At 53.9% G+C, this 17,126-nt stretch overlaps 1 protein-coding gene across 2 annotated transcripts in view; it reads left to right on the plus strand.

Moving 5' to 3' along the window:
• The first annotated feature begins 372 nt into the window (after nucleotides 1-372).
• Nucleotides 373-17,126, plus strand: part of SEMA3G (semaphorin 3G) — a 63,822-nt gene continuing 47,068 nt past the window's right edge. The window contains exon 1 of one of the 2 annotated variants that reach the window (XM_014600140.3): nucleotides 373-824. In XM_014600140.3, coding sequence (XP_014455626.1) covers nucleotides 710-824 — 115 coding nt within the window. In that variant the 5' untranslated portion in view covers nucleotides 373-709. The remainder of the gene's footprint in view (nucleotides 825-17,126) is intronic. The other variant, XM_006275133.4, reaches the window with a different exon arrangement.

The raw sequence follows: 17,126 nt of genomic DNA on the forward strand, positions 1-17,126 counted from the left end.
ATCAGCATAAGGGCAGATCTGAGCCAGGCCAGAGGGACAGGGGTGGAGGAGTGTGAATTTTTTTTTTTTTTGTACTAAGTGCACAGCCCATTATGAAATTGGTTGAACCTCCCCTGCCCCCCCGCAATCATTCTGCTTGATCCAGATTTGTGGCACCTTTTTGAAGGAAAAAGTGCATCCATTGGGGGCTTTGGGAGAGGGAAACTGTGGTGTGGCTGGGGGCTTGGGCTGAGATCAGGGGAAGAAACCTGCTGCACCACAGGGCCAGATCTGTCCCCAGTGTAACTGCCTGGGAGTCAGTGGCACCTCAGAGGTAGCTGATTTAATGCCTGGTGCCTCTTTTAACTCAGCAGGGCAGGCAGAGCACAGAGGCTGCAGTGAAGTGAACCTCGGCCAGCCCCCCCCCTTGCCCCCCAGAGCACAGCTGCCAGCGGGATGGAAAGGCGGGTCTCCTGTCCCTGCGCCGTGGCAATCTCCTTGAGAGGAGCTGGGTGGAGCCCTACTGTATAAAACTCACAGTAGACTCCTCAGAGCCAGTTCCTTGTGGCAGGCGGGGGGAGAGGCAGGGTGGGGAAGGCTGCCTGAGCACACGCCGGCCAGCTGGGACCTCCACAGCTGTCCCTGGAAGGAGTGCCGGAGGAAGCCCATTGACTCACAGTACAAGGAGCGTCCTGTGGCAGACTTGGAAGGAAGAGCCAGGCAGCAGGCCATGCATGTCAGACTCTTCTTCCAAGCCCTGGCAGCCTGGTGGCTCTGTGGGACTCTCTTGGCCAGCTGTGAGGACACCAAGACCAACATGCCCCGACTCCGCCTGTCTTACAAAGGTAACCGTGACTGTCTCTGGAGGGCTGCTCCTGACATGCCCCCTGCAATTGTGACAGGGCAATTCAACTCTTCCTCTGCACTTAGCGCTTGCTGGGTTATTGGCTTGCATCCGGGCCAGATTGGAGCTGTGGATCAGAACTTGCTGAGCTCTGGAGCCAAACTGAAGCTACCCGGCAGAGGCCCAGAATGATTGCTGTGGGAGGGGGCTGCATGTGAGGAAGGGACTGTGGCACCTGGTGGGGCAATGTCACCAGAATGTGGGGGTGTGTGTGTGAGGGGCAGTGAATGAATGAGGCTGGGGGCAGGAGGTCGTCCTGTGAGTGAGAGCCCGCTTGTAAATTTTATGCAGCCAAAGCCCCATCTCCCCGTAGTTACGCTGAGAGCCCCGGAGGTCAGAGCAGGGGTATTGGCAATTCACACCCCCAAGGGAAGTGAAGGGGTTATGTTCACCTGAGACTTTCCACATGCCCCGGTATGTTCCCTTGCCTGCGTGTACTCAACGGATCACGTGCCACGACCCTCAGTGCCCGTGTGTGCCATGCTCCGCACCTCCAGGGCTGGGTGCTGTGGGGCACAAGGAAGTGGGTAGGATTTAAAATGAACTGGGCTGGCTGGGCTCTGTGCTTCCCTTCCTTCCCTATCCCTATGTTCACATCCCCTGCAGGCACTGGCAATGGTTGGGCTGGGGCCAGTGGTGCCTCCCTCCTTACCCCACAAGATGTCAGGCAGGGCACTCCATTTCTACCACTCGAGCTGTGCCCAGAGCGCAGTTGTCCGCATGGGCAGAGCGGGTGTGTGGCCAAGCTGCTGGTCTCTGCAGGATGTCTCCTAGGCTCCATGCCCCACAGAGGTGAAACAGTTCCTAGATCAGCAACTGAACCTGAAATGCCTAGAAGGGATTCCCCCCCAACCTCACTGCCACCAACCCTGCTCCCTCCTCATCTGTCCTCTCTGGGATCCCCTGGGTGATTTTACACTATGCAGTAATCAGCTTGCAGTACTGTGGGCTCCAGTGCATCATTTTGGATGCTGCCTCGCTGGTGTGTATGGACTGGGATGGGATAGTATAGGATAGTGGTTTTCAACCTATGGTCTGCAGACCCCTAGGGGTTCATAGACTGTCTGAAGGGTCTGCAAAAGATGACTATGATCAAGCAAAAATATGTGAATGCCCACACTTACTGTTCAAAGGGGTCCACACCTCCATTTTTTTTAGGGGTCCGCAAATGGAAAAAGGTTGAAAACCACTATTATAGGACATCCTTGGCTCTGGTCCTGACTCCCCTGGCTGCCACCAGCACCCCCTTGTGACCAGCATGGGCTACTGCAGCACAATCTCATCAGCCTTTTGCTACCCCCTCTCCAGAGAAAGGCAGTGCTGAATGCTGACCTGTGGCCTGGGCAGGAGTCCCCTAATCCCACTGAGACTCGGCCTCTGTCCTGATGCTTCTCACACCAGCTGCTACTGGGCACAAGAATGGCATGCATCGGTCACAGCTGGTGAAGCACCAGAGCCAGGCAAAATGTTCCCCACATCCAGGGGCTTTGTCCCTAGCAGTTGAGGTTGCACTGAGTTTGTACCTGAGAAATTAAGAGTTCTCCTGGCCAGGCTGGAAGTGCCCAAGGGCAGACCCTGCCAGAGAGTCTGGCACCTTGCCTGGGCTGGAGCCAGGAGCAGCACAGAGGCAACACAAGGGGGGCAGAAGAGGTCATGAGTGCTTGGAAAAGGCTTAGGGAGGGGTTCCCAGACAGAGGCTCAGGCTGGATCTTACCGTCTTCACTCAGTCTTTGTAGCTGTGCCCCTAGCCCCATCACCCCTCGTGTGGTCTCCTGGTTGGGGGTAGCTGGATCTGCACGGTGCTGTGGAAGGGGCAGGCCTGGGGCTACAGCACCATTCCCCTGTGCTGAAGCTCGGCTGGGGGAGGTCCTGCTGTCTTGGACAGTGCATGTCTAGAAAGCTTGTGGGCACCCAACAGGGCTGTTCCCCCAACCACAAGAAAGCTGATGAGGAGCAAGTCACTGCTGGTAGGGCAGTGGATGCAGAAAGAGGAGAGCTGACTTTGCCAGCTCCAGCCTCACACTTCCCCCTCCTCCCTGGACAGATGTCTCCCTGGCTTTGGCCCAAGCCAAGTGAATCCTGTGGCTAATGAGAGCCCCAGCGCTGGGGAGGCAACGCTTGTATGCATGGTGATTTGCTGCCTCAGATCTGGATGTTGTGGGAGTGGGAATTGGCCTTTGGCTCCGAGCTCTGTGGCCAGGAGAGGAGGTCAAGGCCTCTCCTTAGGTGGCCACTCATGTAGATTCAAGACACAAAGAAGGAGGGAGGTAGCTTCCCCTGGAAACCAAATAGACATAGCCTGTGTGGGGAGCACATGGGAATAATCTGTAGGAGCTGCAGGTCCTTTGAACCCAGCTCCATCCCTCAAGGTGCCAGTGACAGGAACTTTCTCCTGCTCCTCATGGTGCAGTGGGCAGCTAGGACCAGAATTGCTACACTCCAGCCCTGGTCCCAGCCCTTGGGGTGGGGAGGGGGCAGCTTGCCTGCATTCCCAGCTTGGTTCATGGCTCATTACCCACATGCAACCCCCTATCTCCTGTCCTAGGAAGTTGTTCCTGCTGGGAGTTGAGTTGAGTTGGGCTGGTTCTCCTCTGAGTAAGGAGGCTGCAGGGAGCCCTAGAGAGCTGCTGTGCTGGGTCACACTGCCCTGCTCAATGACCACCAGGTCCTGACTTTTCAGAGGTTGGGATAAGCCCCAGTCATGCTGCCAGTAGTGCGGTACTATCCTGTGGGTGGAAGGGTCTTCCTGATGTCAGGTGGGGATGGGCCAATTGCCCTGGGTGTGGGAAGCTGGAGACCCTCTCCTTAGAAATGAGTCCCTACAGATGCCAGAAGAATTTTGTTTCCAAAGCACTTTAGTAACTTTGAAGATGAATTACAGGCTCTTAAGTCACTTGAGTTCTTTGCAAAGCCTTGCTTATCCATAAGAATCTATTATCCTTTACTGAAAGTTTAACTTGGTGCCCTGCAGCTGTGGCTGACACAGGTAAATTACAGGCTTCTTTAAAACTCCTGCCCTTTCCCCCATTGTAAATGTGTCATATGTCTATCTACCTCCCTTCGTGTATATTGCAGTAGCATCCTGCTGTCTCCCATTGTGCCAGGTACAGTACAACTTTGGTAGGTGCTGTACAAAAACCTGGCCCATGACAGCCCATGCCTCCAAGAGCTTGTCACTCCAAGAGAAAGGATACGTAGAGGAGTCGGGGAGGAAGTTGAAATCCATGGGTGTGTGCAGCTCAGCTTGCCAGAAGCAGCTATGCCAACACCCCACCTGCCCCGTGTTCACAGGGTGGAAGCTCTGCCTGTGGCAAGGAGGGATTTTGAGGGAGATGAGTGAGTCACTTTTGACAGGCAGCTAGTCCTACACAGGAGGGGTTGGGAGCACAAGTCAGCCTTCCCCACACTGCAGTGTTCATTGTTTTATGAGTATCGCTGCAGGGGGTGTGCTGAGGACAACTGTGAGAATCTCCCATCTCCAGAATAAACTCCATTCCAGAATGGGGACTTGGTTAAAAATAAATGTCTGGGGAAATGGAGTGGGGGTGGGGAGCTTACAGTGGCATATAGGGGAGGGAGGACAGCTCCTTGGTCCCAGCAGCCTCAGAGGAAGAAAAATCCAAGAGACCTTTGGTGTGGATGGTTTGGTGCTGTCAATTCAAACTACCATGGTGTGGGGTCCTGCTCAGCCCACCTGATTATGTGGGAGGCCCAGCTTTGTGCCAAGGTCCCCACCAGACTTGCGCCCTGTGCCAGCTGTCTGCAGTGGCACACATGTTCCTGGCTCCATGAAGGTTTCGAAGGCAGGGCTCTGGCAGCTTCAAATCCAGCAGTAGCAGAAAGCAGTGCTGGCGCTCCCCTTGACTGTCCAGTGAGCTGGAGCTTGGGCCTCAAAATGGCACAGACTAGCCACAAAGGGAGAGGGGAGGGGAGGCTAATGTCTGTGGTTTTAACCACACAACAGCTTGTCTCACGAGATTGGGGAGAGGGTCAGAGACAGCTGTAGGCAAACTGCTTGGGACCATTCTGCTCTCGACAGGCTGCCTCAGGGAGGAGCAGCCAGAGGGCAGGCCCCCACTGTAACTCATGGTGCTTTACATAAAGTGCCATGAGTTAGAGGCCCTCCCCACCCTGCCAGACATTCACCTGTTGGGTTGGGGGGGCAGGGGGATAGACTGTGGCTGCAGGAGCCCAGGGAGCCTGTCCGCAGTGGAGAAGTCACCATTTTCCCTAGCCCTGCCCCTCCCCAGCTCTGGTGCTGTTTTCAGGAAGGGAGGGGGGAGACAGGAGCAGGAGCAAGCTGTGGGTTGGCAACTGGCCTGAGCTGGAGAGGGGTTTGGAGGGGCCGTGAGGCAGGGGGAGCTCCAATCCACCCATCCCGCTCCAGCTCAGGCTGGGCAAACCCCAACCCACAGCTGGCTCCCTCCCTGCAGGCAGTCCCGGGGTGGGGCGGGGCGGGGCTGGGCTGCATAAGTGCAACCCTGATCATGCTACAAATTAATCCTAGGGAGCACAAATCCCCTAAGGCGCTCCAAAATGGAGCACCTTTATCTGATCCCTCATTTGATGAGGCTTAACTTGTCACATGATCAGTCACTTTTAAAGTGCTGTGCATGTATGCGACAGCATGGCTGTCAAGTGCTTTCAGGGGGCTGATTGTGGGACAAATGTAACTTCTGTCTGCACCCCATGTGACTCAGGTGACTTGTTGGAAGGAGGAAGGGTGAACAGATGCCACTGGGGCTTCACCCCAGAGCTGGGCTGTGAGCAGGAAACAGCAACCAAAAAATGGAGCCTAGGCTAGAGCCACTCAGCATGGCCCTGTGTCCATAAGAAGATCAACAAGGAAGGCAAGGAGCAGGAGACTGACAGAGCAGGGCATTGGCCAGGCAAACATACAGGTTGGACAGCACCAGTGCCCCTGCCCCTGGCCTGGGTTGCGTGTTCAGGGCATGTGGGGGGAGGAACTGAAACTGGATTCCTAGATGGATCCCCCGCAGGAGGAGGAGAACCTGAGCTGTGGAAGGGAACGTCCCCCTTGACCCTGTGTCAGCTTGTTGGTTGCCAGTGCATTGTCCCCTGGATTTACTTGCACAAGAGGCTGCAGCTGCTTGGAAACAGGCCTGTGAAAGGCCGTCTCTGACCTGGTGCTGTCAGAGCTCAGGAAGTGTGTGCAGCAGGGCAGTGCCACAGAGCCCTCCCTCCTGTGGAGGCAGGACACTGCAGGGGAGGCAAGGGAGCTTGGAGGAACATCCAAATAGGAATTTCTGAGGCCCACTGAGAAATACTGGAACAGGTTTGGGGGCCTGGAGCTAATGGGCACTCCAGATACTTTGCATCTTCCCTCCCATCCAGAAAACCCCTTGGGGCTCCTGCATGATAATTACAAAGAAGAACAGCTGCCTTGTGACTAGATTTATTGACAGATTGAATGACTTTTCCTGGCATCCCCTGCTGTGCTGACTGGCACCCTCGCTGGAGAGGGTGGGACTGGCCAGTTGCATACCCCCTCTGGAAGGAGGCTGCAGCTGATAAAGCTCTGCCTTTCCTTGCCACCAGGGCACACTGCAGCAAGGGAGAGGAGAACGCTGTCCCAGGGGTAAAGGGGCCGCAGAGCAGGAATTGTGGCTGGCACCAAACTTTGTGGTAGCGTATCTGTTGATTCCAGGGATGGGGTGATGTGGGAGTGCTGTGGAGATATCCACACGTCTCTTCCCCCATGGAAATGCTGGCTAGAAGCATGAGATCTGGACTCTCTACTTTTGGCTGACAAGGAGACATCCCACAGAAGAGTTAATAGCTTTGTCAGGGCTGTGATTCATAGATGCACTAATTAAAGAAGACTTGAAATTCCCTCCTGAAATGAATGAGCAAGGGCTTGGCAGAGCCAGGGCGAAAACCCAGGGACTGTGTGTCCTGGGCACTCTTTTCTTCATGAGGTGGGAAGAGATCGTCAGGGCTGATCTTGAGGAAACAGCCAGGGCTCAGAGGTAAGGAGCTGGCAATGGGAGTATAAGGCTGGGAGTTTCCTGCTTGGGGGCTGGTGGTTGGCTGGGACGGGAGTGAGAGCGTTCATTGTCTTTTAAAGAGCCTGGTGGGTTGTGCAAGAGCAGGAAGGAGATCCAAGGCCTGCTGAAGATGCCAAGCTGGGGGTGGAAGGAAAGGAACTCCACAGCCATGGGGCTCTGGGAGCCTGCAAGTGGCTGGGTGCATGTGTCCATGTGAGACCCAGGCAGCATGCTGATTGCCCCCTCTTGCTTCCCTACAGCAGCCTTTACATATCTGCACCATGCAAATGTGCCAGTGGCCTAGCAGGAAGGTGCCCTGCCTTTGCCTCTGGCATGACATTTCCTGCTGAGCAGAGAACTTGACTCTTCAGGTCAGAGATCAGGTGGGGGAAGGGGATTGATACTGAGATGTGACCAGGGACCATCTGGGATGTGGAGTTGGGCAGTAAAGCCTCCCCCACCCCACCCCTCTGCATGGCTTGCAGCACTTCGGTGAGCCACCTTAGTGGCTTCCTCATGTAGGGCACTGTTCAGCAATGGGTCTCCAGTATTCTCCATGGGACCATCAGTATAGCTACAGATGAGGAAACTGAGGCACAGAGGTGCCATGACCTGCCAGAGCTGCTCAGAGGGCTCATAGTACAGCTGGGATATAGGGTCTTGACTCCCTGCTCCATGCTGTGGTTTCATTCCATCTTGCCAGTAGCTTGGCAATAAGCTTCTGGCTCTGGCACATCTGCAGAACCCAGAAGTGCTGGGGGCTGGACATCCAGAGTTTGGGAGCCAGGTGGCAATGCTACCCCTCCTGCTGCTGGTTGTGGAAGAAGGCACCTGCTTCACCCAGCTAGCTTAAAGCAGCAATCCTGTGCCCTTGCTGCTGCTAACAGCAGTGCAAGGTAGGGCTGGAAGAAGGTGGGTCCCCATTCCCCAGAGCTCCCATAGTGAGTTGGGAGCATCCAAGCTGAATTGATAACCTCAGCATTGCAGAAGGTGCCTTTCCTTCAAATTGCTGGCTCCAGGACACTGGGCTGCTTCCAGTGCGCAGCTTTTGGGAACTGGGATTCCACCTCCCTGGGAAATTCCCGACATTTCAAACCTTGCTCCCGTTCCAAATTGGAAACAGGCTGAAATCTCCTGTCAACCAAAACTCCCAAAACACATGCAGTTTGGAACTATCAGAAGCCTTTGGTCATAAAACACAAGAGCACGAGACATCCAACAGAATTAACAGGAATTGGAAGGGGATATTCCAGCATTAAGAAGGAAGGGACAATGTGTTTTGATGTCTTTTTCCATTGAAAATTAGTTCTGACACAATTTTGGTGAAACATTTTGGTTTTGGAAAACCTACATTTTGGGGTGGAAACTGTTCCCATCATGATTTGGACCTATCCATACCCGACCACCCAAAGTGGACTGGGGCTTTGTGGGCCACAGGAAGTGGAGGGGTACTGATTTCAGGCCTACAGCATGAGACTGGGAGGTGGGGCATCTGGTACTAATTTTCTCACAGGCTTTAAGCAAATGCCACCGTATCTCCTTGCACCAGAGTGAGTTTTTTTGCAAAACTGGGCCCATGAAGCCATATCATCTGGGATGCATGGATCTTAGGTATTAATATTAACACCAAAGCTCTGAGATCCTCAAAACAGGAGGTACAAGAGCCCAGCTTTGCACTAGTGATCAGGACACTCTTATTTTTATACATTTGAAGGAGGAGTTCTGCTCTGCAAAGTCACCCTACGAGAGTGATCCTAGGGCTCTGTGTGGAGTGTCTCCCAGGGACTCCACATCCATCTCTTGTGGCCTAAAGGCAAAATTACATGCTTCCCCCTTCTTCCTGAGAGCTGCGTAATCACCACACTGGGAGCAGAAAAGCAAGCCGGGGTCTTGTATTCCGGAGCAACATCAGCAATGAAGGCTCTTCAGACATGCTGTGCTCTCTGGTCACTTCTCAATGCCAATCCCCTTTTTCTCCACCTGATCCCTGATCTGAAGAGTCAAGTTCTCTGCTCCGCAGGAAATGTCATGCCGGGAGCGAAGGCAGGCCACCTTCCTGCTAGGCCACTGCGACATTTTGTGGTGGGTGTGCGTTAGGTGTGGGGAGTGCAGGGCCAGCCTCGGCATAGTGAAAGGAGAGGACAGAGCACAGGTTGAGGGTGTGGGTGCTGGTCTTTGAGCCATTCTAGCTGTGCGGTGCGTGGGTGCTTGCTGGGCTTTCCTTTAGGGCTTTGCCAATGGTGGAGGGGTGAATGCTAGGGTGAGGGGAGGAGTGGGGGACATTCAGGCTTCCCTTCCCAATGCGCTGTTCCCCTTAGAGCCAGTCCCTGCTCCTGCTGACACTTTCTCATCTGTTGTGCCAGCAGCAGGCTTTGCTCCTTCTGCTCCCAGCCATGTTGTTAGACAAAACAGAGTCTGCTTGAGCAGATCCAGGCTCCATACTTGTCTCCAAGTACTGCAAAGAGGGGGTGGAGGGGAAAGGTGCTGGCTTGCAGAGGGGCGATGGTGTTGGGAGGCCAGGGAGTGGCAGGTGACCATGGGTGCAGTGCTGTTTGCCTTGGCTGTGTCCCGTGGGACGTTGCTGACGTCAGCCTCAGGATGGGGGCAGCTCTGAGGGAGTGGCTCTTGGTACTGAGTCTTGGTTCTTCCCCTATCTTGGTAGCTGCGGCTGTATTTGTTGCTGAGAGGGTTTGCCCTGCAGCTCTCCTCTCCTGTGAAAGAACCCGCCTAGCTCTGCAGATGAGCACAGTGTAGCCACATAACCCTGCCTTTCCCTTCTTGGACTCAGAGCCACACACTGTCCCCATTGACAGGCACTGACTGCACTGCTCTGCTCTATCCCATGTATGCACAGCCCCAGGACCAGGTGTGGGGCCCACTCATGGAGGGCTCCTAGTACTTCTCATCACCACATCACCAGGTGAACATGACTGGAAGGGGCATGCCCAGGTTTTAAAGCACTAGATATGGGGCCTGAACTATAGCTCCAGATATAGCAACTGCCTGGGATGGCTCAGGAGTAGAACAACCTGCATCTGTGCTGGGGATTGGACTTGCTGACTCCTGAGCCAACCCTAGGATCCTATGAGCCAAGAGTGGGGAGACTGGATCTGTATTGGGTTGGGCTGAAGGCTGGATGGCATCTGTTGTGACAGGGCATCCAGACCAAGGCCTGGGTGCTAGGAGAGACAAACCCCCTTAGTGCAGCACTGTTGCCCACATACCAGACTGGGGTCTTAGATTAGATGTTCTGTTGTATCTCCCCTTATGTCCTGATGGTCTGCAGACCTGAGCAGCCAGATGTGTTGACTGGATGCAGTTTGGAAGACAGGGAAATTATGCTCTGCGCTTTTGTGTGACACCCCTTGAGTGACACCTGATGCACAGAGTCCTAGATCCCATCTGGCTCAGATGTGGATAGGAGTCAGTCTGAGGTAACCATGAGGGATGGATCCTTTTACTGCAGGTCCTGATAGGGGGGTTGTGTGCCGATAGTTACAGTACCAGGAAAAAAAAACCAAAAACGTTGCTCTGCTTCTTGAGAGTTGGAGGGAATTATTGGCTTTCTGCAAGCTTGGGGGAATAGCAGATAGAGAGCAGCCCCTATCCCTTTGACTCCACCTTCTCCTGCCCTTCTTCCGTATCTTTCTCATGCTGGAGAAGGAGGAATGTCCAGCTGTATTAATGCAAATAGAAAAGCTCCCAGACTGCTGAGGAATTTGCCAGGGGAAAATTTTCTGACACAATAAAGCATGAGTGGCCTTGCCAATGTTATTCTGAGATGGGAAAATATTATTGCTGTTTAAGAATAGAAAAAATGCCCTGGCGTCTGCCCCAGGGCTGGCGTGACCAGGAGCCTTTCCGAGCCTGGAGGACTGGGGTCTGATGAGGGTTGACATGGGGAAGTAGTTGCTTAGGTTGGAGTGGGCAACAGCAGTGAGAGTTGTGTGCATGGATGACCATTAGGGTGCCAGGCTTGCAAATGACTTTAGGATCCTGCATGGGATGAATCCTGGTGGGGTTGGCATTGATATCAGGGGGCTCTGGGTGCGCTAAGGGAGAGGAGCTTAGAGCTGCTTGTGCTCCACCCGACACAGTGGTGGGACACTGGATCCGGAGGCCAGGGCAAGTGGTAGAACATGCTGATCTCCAAGTAGTAATGAGGCTTCATGGCCCAGGGGTTGCAGGGATGCTCTGGCCCTGCTGAGGACAGTCTGTGTCTCAGTGGCACAGGAAAAGTTGAGCCTGTTGCATAGCCAAGGTGTGAATTCAGTGCTGTTTCCCCTGGTCCACAGACTGGCATTTCAGACTGCCAGCTGAGCAGTGCCCTGCATGAGAGCACACAGCCTGCTGCTCTGCCCACAGGGCATCCCCAGGGAAGTCAGATTTGCCAATGTCTGTCTACACTCTAGGCCCCCTGCCCTGTCCTGCATCCATATGCATCTCATTGTTTTTCACCACGGAGTTTCTCCAGGTTGCTCCCAGCTGGAGGCTGGGAGGAGCCAGGGCAGCTCTGGCTGCTCTTTGAAGATCTGCCAGCAGCAGGAGGAAAGGAAATCCTGTATCTCTGAGGAAATTGCAGAACTACGAGTAGGACCGTCCAGGCTAGGAACCTGCTGCTTGTTCTCCCTGCCCCTGCCAGCAGGCTGTGCCATGCCAGGAGGGTAGCAAAGTCCTTTGGTCTGCTGGAGGGTAGGTTTGCAGCCCTCAGTCATTCAGCAGCTGGCTTGGGAGGGAGGCTGCTGCAGCTGGCTGGCCACACTCTCTGCAGCCTGTGTGACCAGGGGCTGTCCATGGGGAGGGAGGGGTTGCAGTTCCCTTCCCCAGGCAGACGGGTCCTTGCACAGAGAGGCCTAGAGCTTGCCTGTCCCACTGCTCTGTAGGAAAATCCTTGAAGGTTGTAGTTGCCAGGGGGTCTGGGAGCAGCTTTGGCTGACCGCCCCAGCCTGAGCAGGAGTGTCCCGGGAGAAGGGCCATGTGCACTTTGAGAGGGAGGTGAAGACCCAAGGACTCCAGCAGTTGGCATGAGGTGGGCAGATGGCAGGGCCCTGCATTGGGCAGTCCCAGGGTGTCGCATCTCCTGTGCAGCTCCTGCCCGTCAGAGCTTGTACTCCAAATTGGGAGAGGAAGGAGATGCACAGTTTTGAGTGGTACCTGCCCCTCGTGTGATGTCATGGGCATGGCTGAGGACCCATGCCCGCCTTGCTGTAATGAAAATAACTGCTGGTCCCAGACAGTGGAGAGGCTGCAGAGGTGGGTGTGTGGGGGAGAGGGAACTAAGGATTTCCCACCTCCAGACAGGCAAAGCTGAGATCAGCTCCCAGGATGTAGCAGGTGGGTTCAGGGATCCCAGATTCCCCAGTACAGCTGTCCTCAAAATAACATGCTGTCCCAAGAGGCTGCAGAAGCTGGGTCTGAGTTGTAGTGTTGTCAAAAAGTTGGGTTTTTGTTGTACCCAAAGAGGGCAGCTATATGGCTCAAATGAAAACTCAGACCTCCCAAGCCTTGTGGACTGAGCCTCTCTCTCCAGCACTATTTTCCTATCCTCCCGCTTGTATACATTCCCTGAAATGCATGAGAAAAAACGGGGACTGCAGCGGCCTTAGTGCCTGGTGGAGCAGCAGCATTAAGTCCCCCAGTCCTCTTCCTCACTCTTACCTCTTCCTCTACCAGGGCTCATGTCAAGGAGACTAGGGTTGAGGCTTGCACAGCAGGAGCAGCTGTGAGGAGGCTAGGCCAGGCTGGGGACAGTCATTGCCTTCTGCAGGATCCCTAAACCTGTCTCAGCACCTCAGGGTTCAGAGCCTGTAACCCCAGTAGCTTTCTATCCCTGCTGGCAGGGAGTTGCATGGACTCCCAGGCCCTGCTGACATGTGCTGGATGGTACGTGTGCAAGTGCATTGGTGTTTCCCTCTTGCAGTTACTTTGGTTTCTTTTAGAAGTGCCTTTGTATCTGGGGACTGCCTGCATCTGTGCGTTAGTAGGGGGCTGTGCATGTGGGCATGCTTTTGTGGGGGCTGTTGGTGCTTGTGCCTATGAATTGGCTGCATACTCCAGGAGCTGGGCCTGTATGCCAGCCTCGGCTTCTTGCAGGCTAGGGTGGTGGTGCATGCCTATGTGCCAGCGTGCAGATCTGTTTTAGTAGGGATGCACTTGTGCATCTGTGTGACTGAGCGTTAGAGTTTGCATGCATTGCTGTGGATGGGGTGGTATAGCTATGGTGTGTGGGTACAGCTTTCTGCATCAATATGCATGCATCCGGGCACTGCTGGGCACATGCTGCTGTGTGGATGTATGCATTGGTGTGGCCTTTGTATGGGCTCTGTATTTAGGCAGGTCTGTGCATTGGGTTTGTAGCTCAGAAATGGATGCTGCCTCCCTTGCACCTCCATGTCCAAGCTCTAACTGCCCTCTTTTTGGCTCCCGATGTAGTACAGAGAGGTGAGTCAGAGCACACAGGTGTAGGGAGGATGCACGGCTCTGCTGTGCCTTTTCTCTCTGCCACAGACTCGGCTGTTTCCTGCCATTCTTGTCCCTGTGACATGGCCTCATCCAGCCAAACAGGGAGCCTCGTTCAGCGAGTGACAGATAAGCGTAGCATGTTAGAACAGCTTCCTGGCCATAGCTAGACCCTCATCCTAACTTACTGCCCAGTCCTTGGGGAACATATGCTCCAGTGGCCATTGGGAGAGGGCAAGATCCGGCGCTGGTTTGGGGAGCTGAGAGCTGTTACCAGCCGCACGGAAACTCCACCTGGAACTAGAATTCTTTCCCTCCTGGCCAAGTTGTCACGGGTGAAATGTGCTGAGAGCTGAGGCTGGGCCGCTGCTCCGTGGGGTGCCTCACCTGGAACTAGACTTGGCTGCTTCGTTTTGCTGGCATGGGTCCCCAGAGTCTTCCTAGAGCCTTAAGCAAATATAATAAACTTGCTACACAAATAGGGGCAGTGTGCCCAGAACATATCCCCAAGGCAGAGGGGAGCCCAGGCCATTCAGCCACTATCTGCCATGTATGATATGGCCAGCCTGTGGCTAAGAGGGGTACTAAGGCCTGGAGTGTTGCACACAAGTGCACAGAGTACAGCTTTCTGTACTCCTTCACCCTTTCTCCCCACTTGTGCTTTTTCTTCTTTGCCTGCAGCCTTGTTCAGTTTATGCTAAAAGCTGCTACCTGCAGCCTGTGCTAGAGCATGTTGGCCTGTGACCCCTTATGTGTGTATGCCTCAGAAGGGGTTGCAATGCCCAGGACATGGCATTTAGGGGAACTGTGCTGGTCTGCAGCATTTCCCCATGGCGGGGATGGGAAGCCACAAGTATGCCTCTTACCTGGGTTGACTGATTCTCCTACCCCATCCACAATGTGGTCCAACCATTCTAGCAAATTACACTGCAGCCCCTCTTGGTGCTATGAAGTAGGTGGCTCATGGCACCAAGAGCTCTCTGGTCCAAACCAGTAGCAGTGTGAGAAGCCCTGTGCTTTGACAATCAAAAACGGCTTTCATGAAAGCAGCTGTGCTTTGTGGACAGGTTGGATCATCAAGGACAAGCGAGAGCTAACCAGTTCAGCATCAATGAACAGTCTCTTTTCTTGGTGACCAGACACTCTTCAGTTTTCTCCTCCCTCTGGGAACAGCCCCTCTCCCTCTCACCATAATTATTGCCCCCCCACCCCCACCTCTCCTGCTGACGGGATGTTGGTTGTGGTCCCTGGCTGGGTTATAAATGGCTTTCAGTGACTCCAGTCTCTCTCTGAGTCAGGTGACTGGCCTCGTTGGAGCTGAGCCGGCTTCTCCTGAGAAATAATTACACAGCCCAGTGCAAATAAGCAAAGAGTCAACTGGAAATAAATGACACAGCTAAAGAAAATAAGCCGGGGGGACTCTGGGCTCTGAAAATAAACCTCTTCAAAGGGAAAGGAGTAGATGACAAGGGGTGAGTGGGGGGGCACTGGGGCTGAAGGGGGCAGGCTGCAGGAGAGGGAGCAGGAGGGGAGCTGGGGGTGCTTCTAATGTTGGGCATACGCTGCTCTGGAGGTCTGCACTGGGGTTCAGCCTGTCCTGCCTGCCTGTGCCATGGCCTGGGGGGAACATGACACATGGTGACCCTGAGGTATTCCCTGGACCCTCCCCTGGGCTCTAACCCAACATCCATGTCCTGTCTTGTACTTGGATGGGGACATAGGACATTAACTTTCCCCACCCCTTGGGCACTGACAGATACTGAGCCACCACCATGATCTGTTCTGGATGGGTAAGGCCCTGTGGTGTTGCTCTCACGCCCCTTGCTAAGGCCCTGGGTAGAGTCTGTCCCAGTGAGTACTGATGGGATATGGCAATGGCCTCAAGCTGCTAGCTCCTGCCTTCCCTATAGACTTTCAGCCTGTCGCGTTGCCATGTGCCCTGTGACACTCTAATCGTGAGCAGGGAGAAGGCTGCGGAAAAGCCATGTGCTTTCTGGGCCCTGGCAATAGAGCATGAAATAGCTGCTCTTTTATTGGAATTAAAATGTGGAGGCTCTAAAAGCCATTCCAGATGGGCAGGGGGCTGCTCTCCTGTTGGGGGGGGAAACAATGCAGAGATTTGGGGAGTAGGGAATGTAAGTAGGAAGGATTTGATTAGGCTGAGAACTGGAGGAGACCAGGAAAGGCTCTTTATTTTGGAGGATCCCTGAGGTCCCTTCCAACCCACTCCCTCTGACAATTCCCCCTCTTCCCCTTGCAGGTCAGGAGGAACAAATAGGCAAGTGGCATGGCCAGCATGGAGGAGGCCAGACTCAGGAGTGTAGCCACCTGGGCCTTGTACATGCTCCTAATGGAGTCCCAAAGGGCCATGCACTGATGGCTAACCCACCAGCCTAGGCAAAGTCCCCATGGATCCATCTGACTGGCATTAGCTGCCTTTGGGACAGTATAAATTCCCAGTGCTGTATTTCAGCTCCACTTGCCTGGCTTCTCAAGGTATGTGGGACTGGTCACAAGATCCTCAGAACCATAGGAGCAGAGGCCCCTGTGTCTGGTGTACTGGTGCCATCAATACAGCTGGACTTTGCAGGTGTTGCCTTGCCAGGGCACTACAGAAAGCAAGGCTGGGTCTTCTTGGCACCCCTCCTGCTGCCATTATGGCAATGAGAGAGTCCCATTTCCAGTTCTGGGAATTCCAAGATTAAGCAAGGGGGCCTCCATGTATTTGTGGCCTGCTTGAGAGAGAGAGGTCATCTTGCTCAAATATCTGTGCTGCTGAGGTCAGGGCATGGAGGTCAAGGCTCTGGTCCTCCCCTCTCCCCAGGTTATACTGCACCAGCAGGGGGATGGTACCCTGGTGTGATCCAGGGGCAGCTGATGGCTCCTTTGCCTCTCTGCAACTAGTGACAGGGGGTGGGGAGGCCGTTTTTTCCAATCGCAGCGCAAGCACCGTTCCACCTACTTGGCTATGGAGCCACATCAGGGATGTGTTGATTTATGTCCAGGGCTCACACCTGCCCACTGAAACTGGGCGTTTTACAGCTCCTCTGACAGTGCTGTTATGCTCTGGATGGGTTTGAAGTCACGTGCCATTATGAACTGCCCTTTTAAACACCTTGGATCATTGCGCAATATTTTCCCCTTTCCCCCCAAAATACCCAGAGGTCCCCCTGCTTGCATGCTCCACTGATGGGCTGCAAAATATCCTCTAAAAATAGCACAAGGTGCTTTTGACTTGCAAGGACTCACAAGAGCATCTGAAAGCCATAAAACTGTCCTAATTTAAAATGGAGCAAGTTCAATCTCTCCAAGCTTGGTTATAAATTGCCTTTCATGGTGTACCCCAGCTAATGTTCTCCACCATTGTGTGGTGCCCACAATTGTGTCATAAACCTTCTGACAACAAGGATAGTAATGGAAAGATTGTGTCAGCAACATAAGCAGCCTTCCTTCCTACTATTGATACCAACCTGGTTTTCCTTGCTTCATTCCCGTAAATCTGAGGGAGTACAGTCCACACCACATGCTATATTAGGCTCCGGGGTGACCTTTTTAGCTCTGAGTATGGGCAGAAAAGCCAGGCAGTGGGTTTGTGTACTAAGCCAGCCACTTGTGATGAGTGGAAATATGTGTGGGCATTATCCAACATGCATGAGTATTTCTGTATTACACAAATAGCCAAGTAAGGTCAGGACTAGAATGGCACATGTAATTTCCAGTGGAAAACTGTGGGCAGCTCCTCTCAGATGCATCCAAAGAACTCAGCTTTGACTGTA

This window comes from Alligator mississippiensis, chromosome 12, assembly GCF_030867095.1.
Source record: "Alligator mississippiensis isolate rAllMis1 chromosome 12, rAllMis1, whole genome shotgun sequence".
Lineage (NCBI taxonomy): Eukaryota > Metazoa > Chordata > Crocodylia > Alligatoridae > Alligator > Alligator mississippiensis.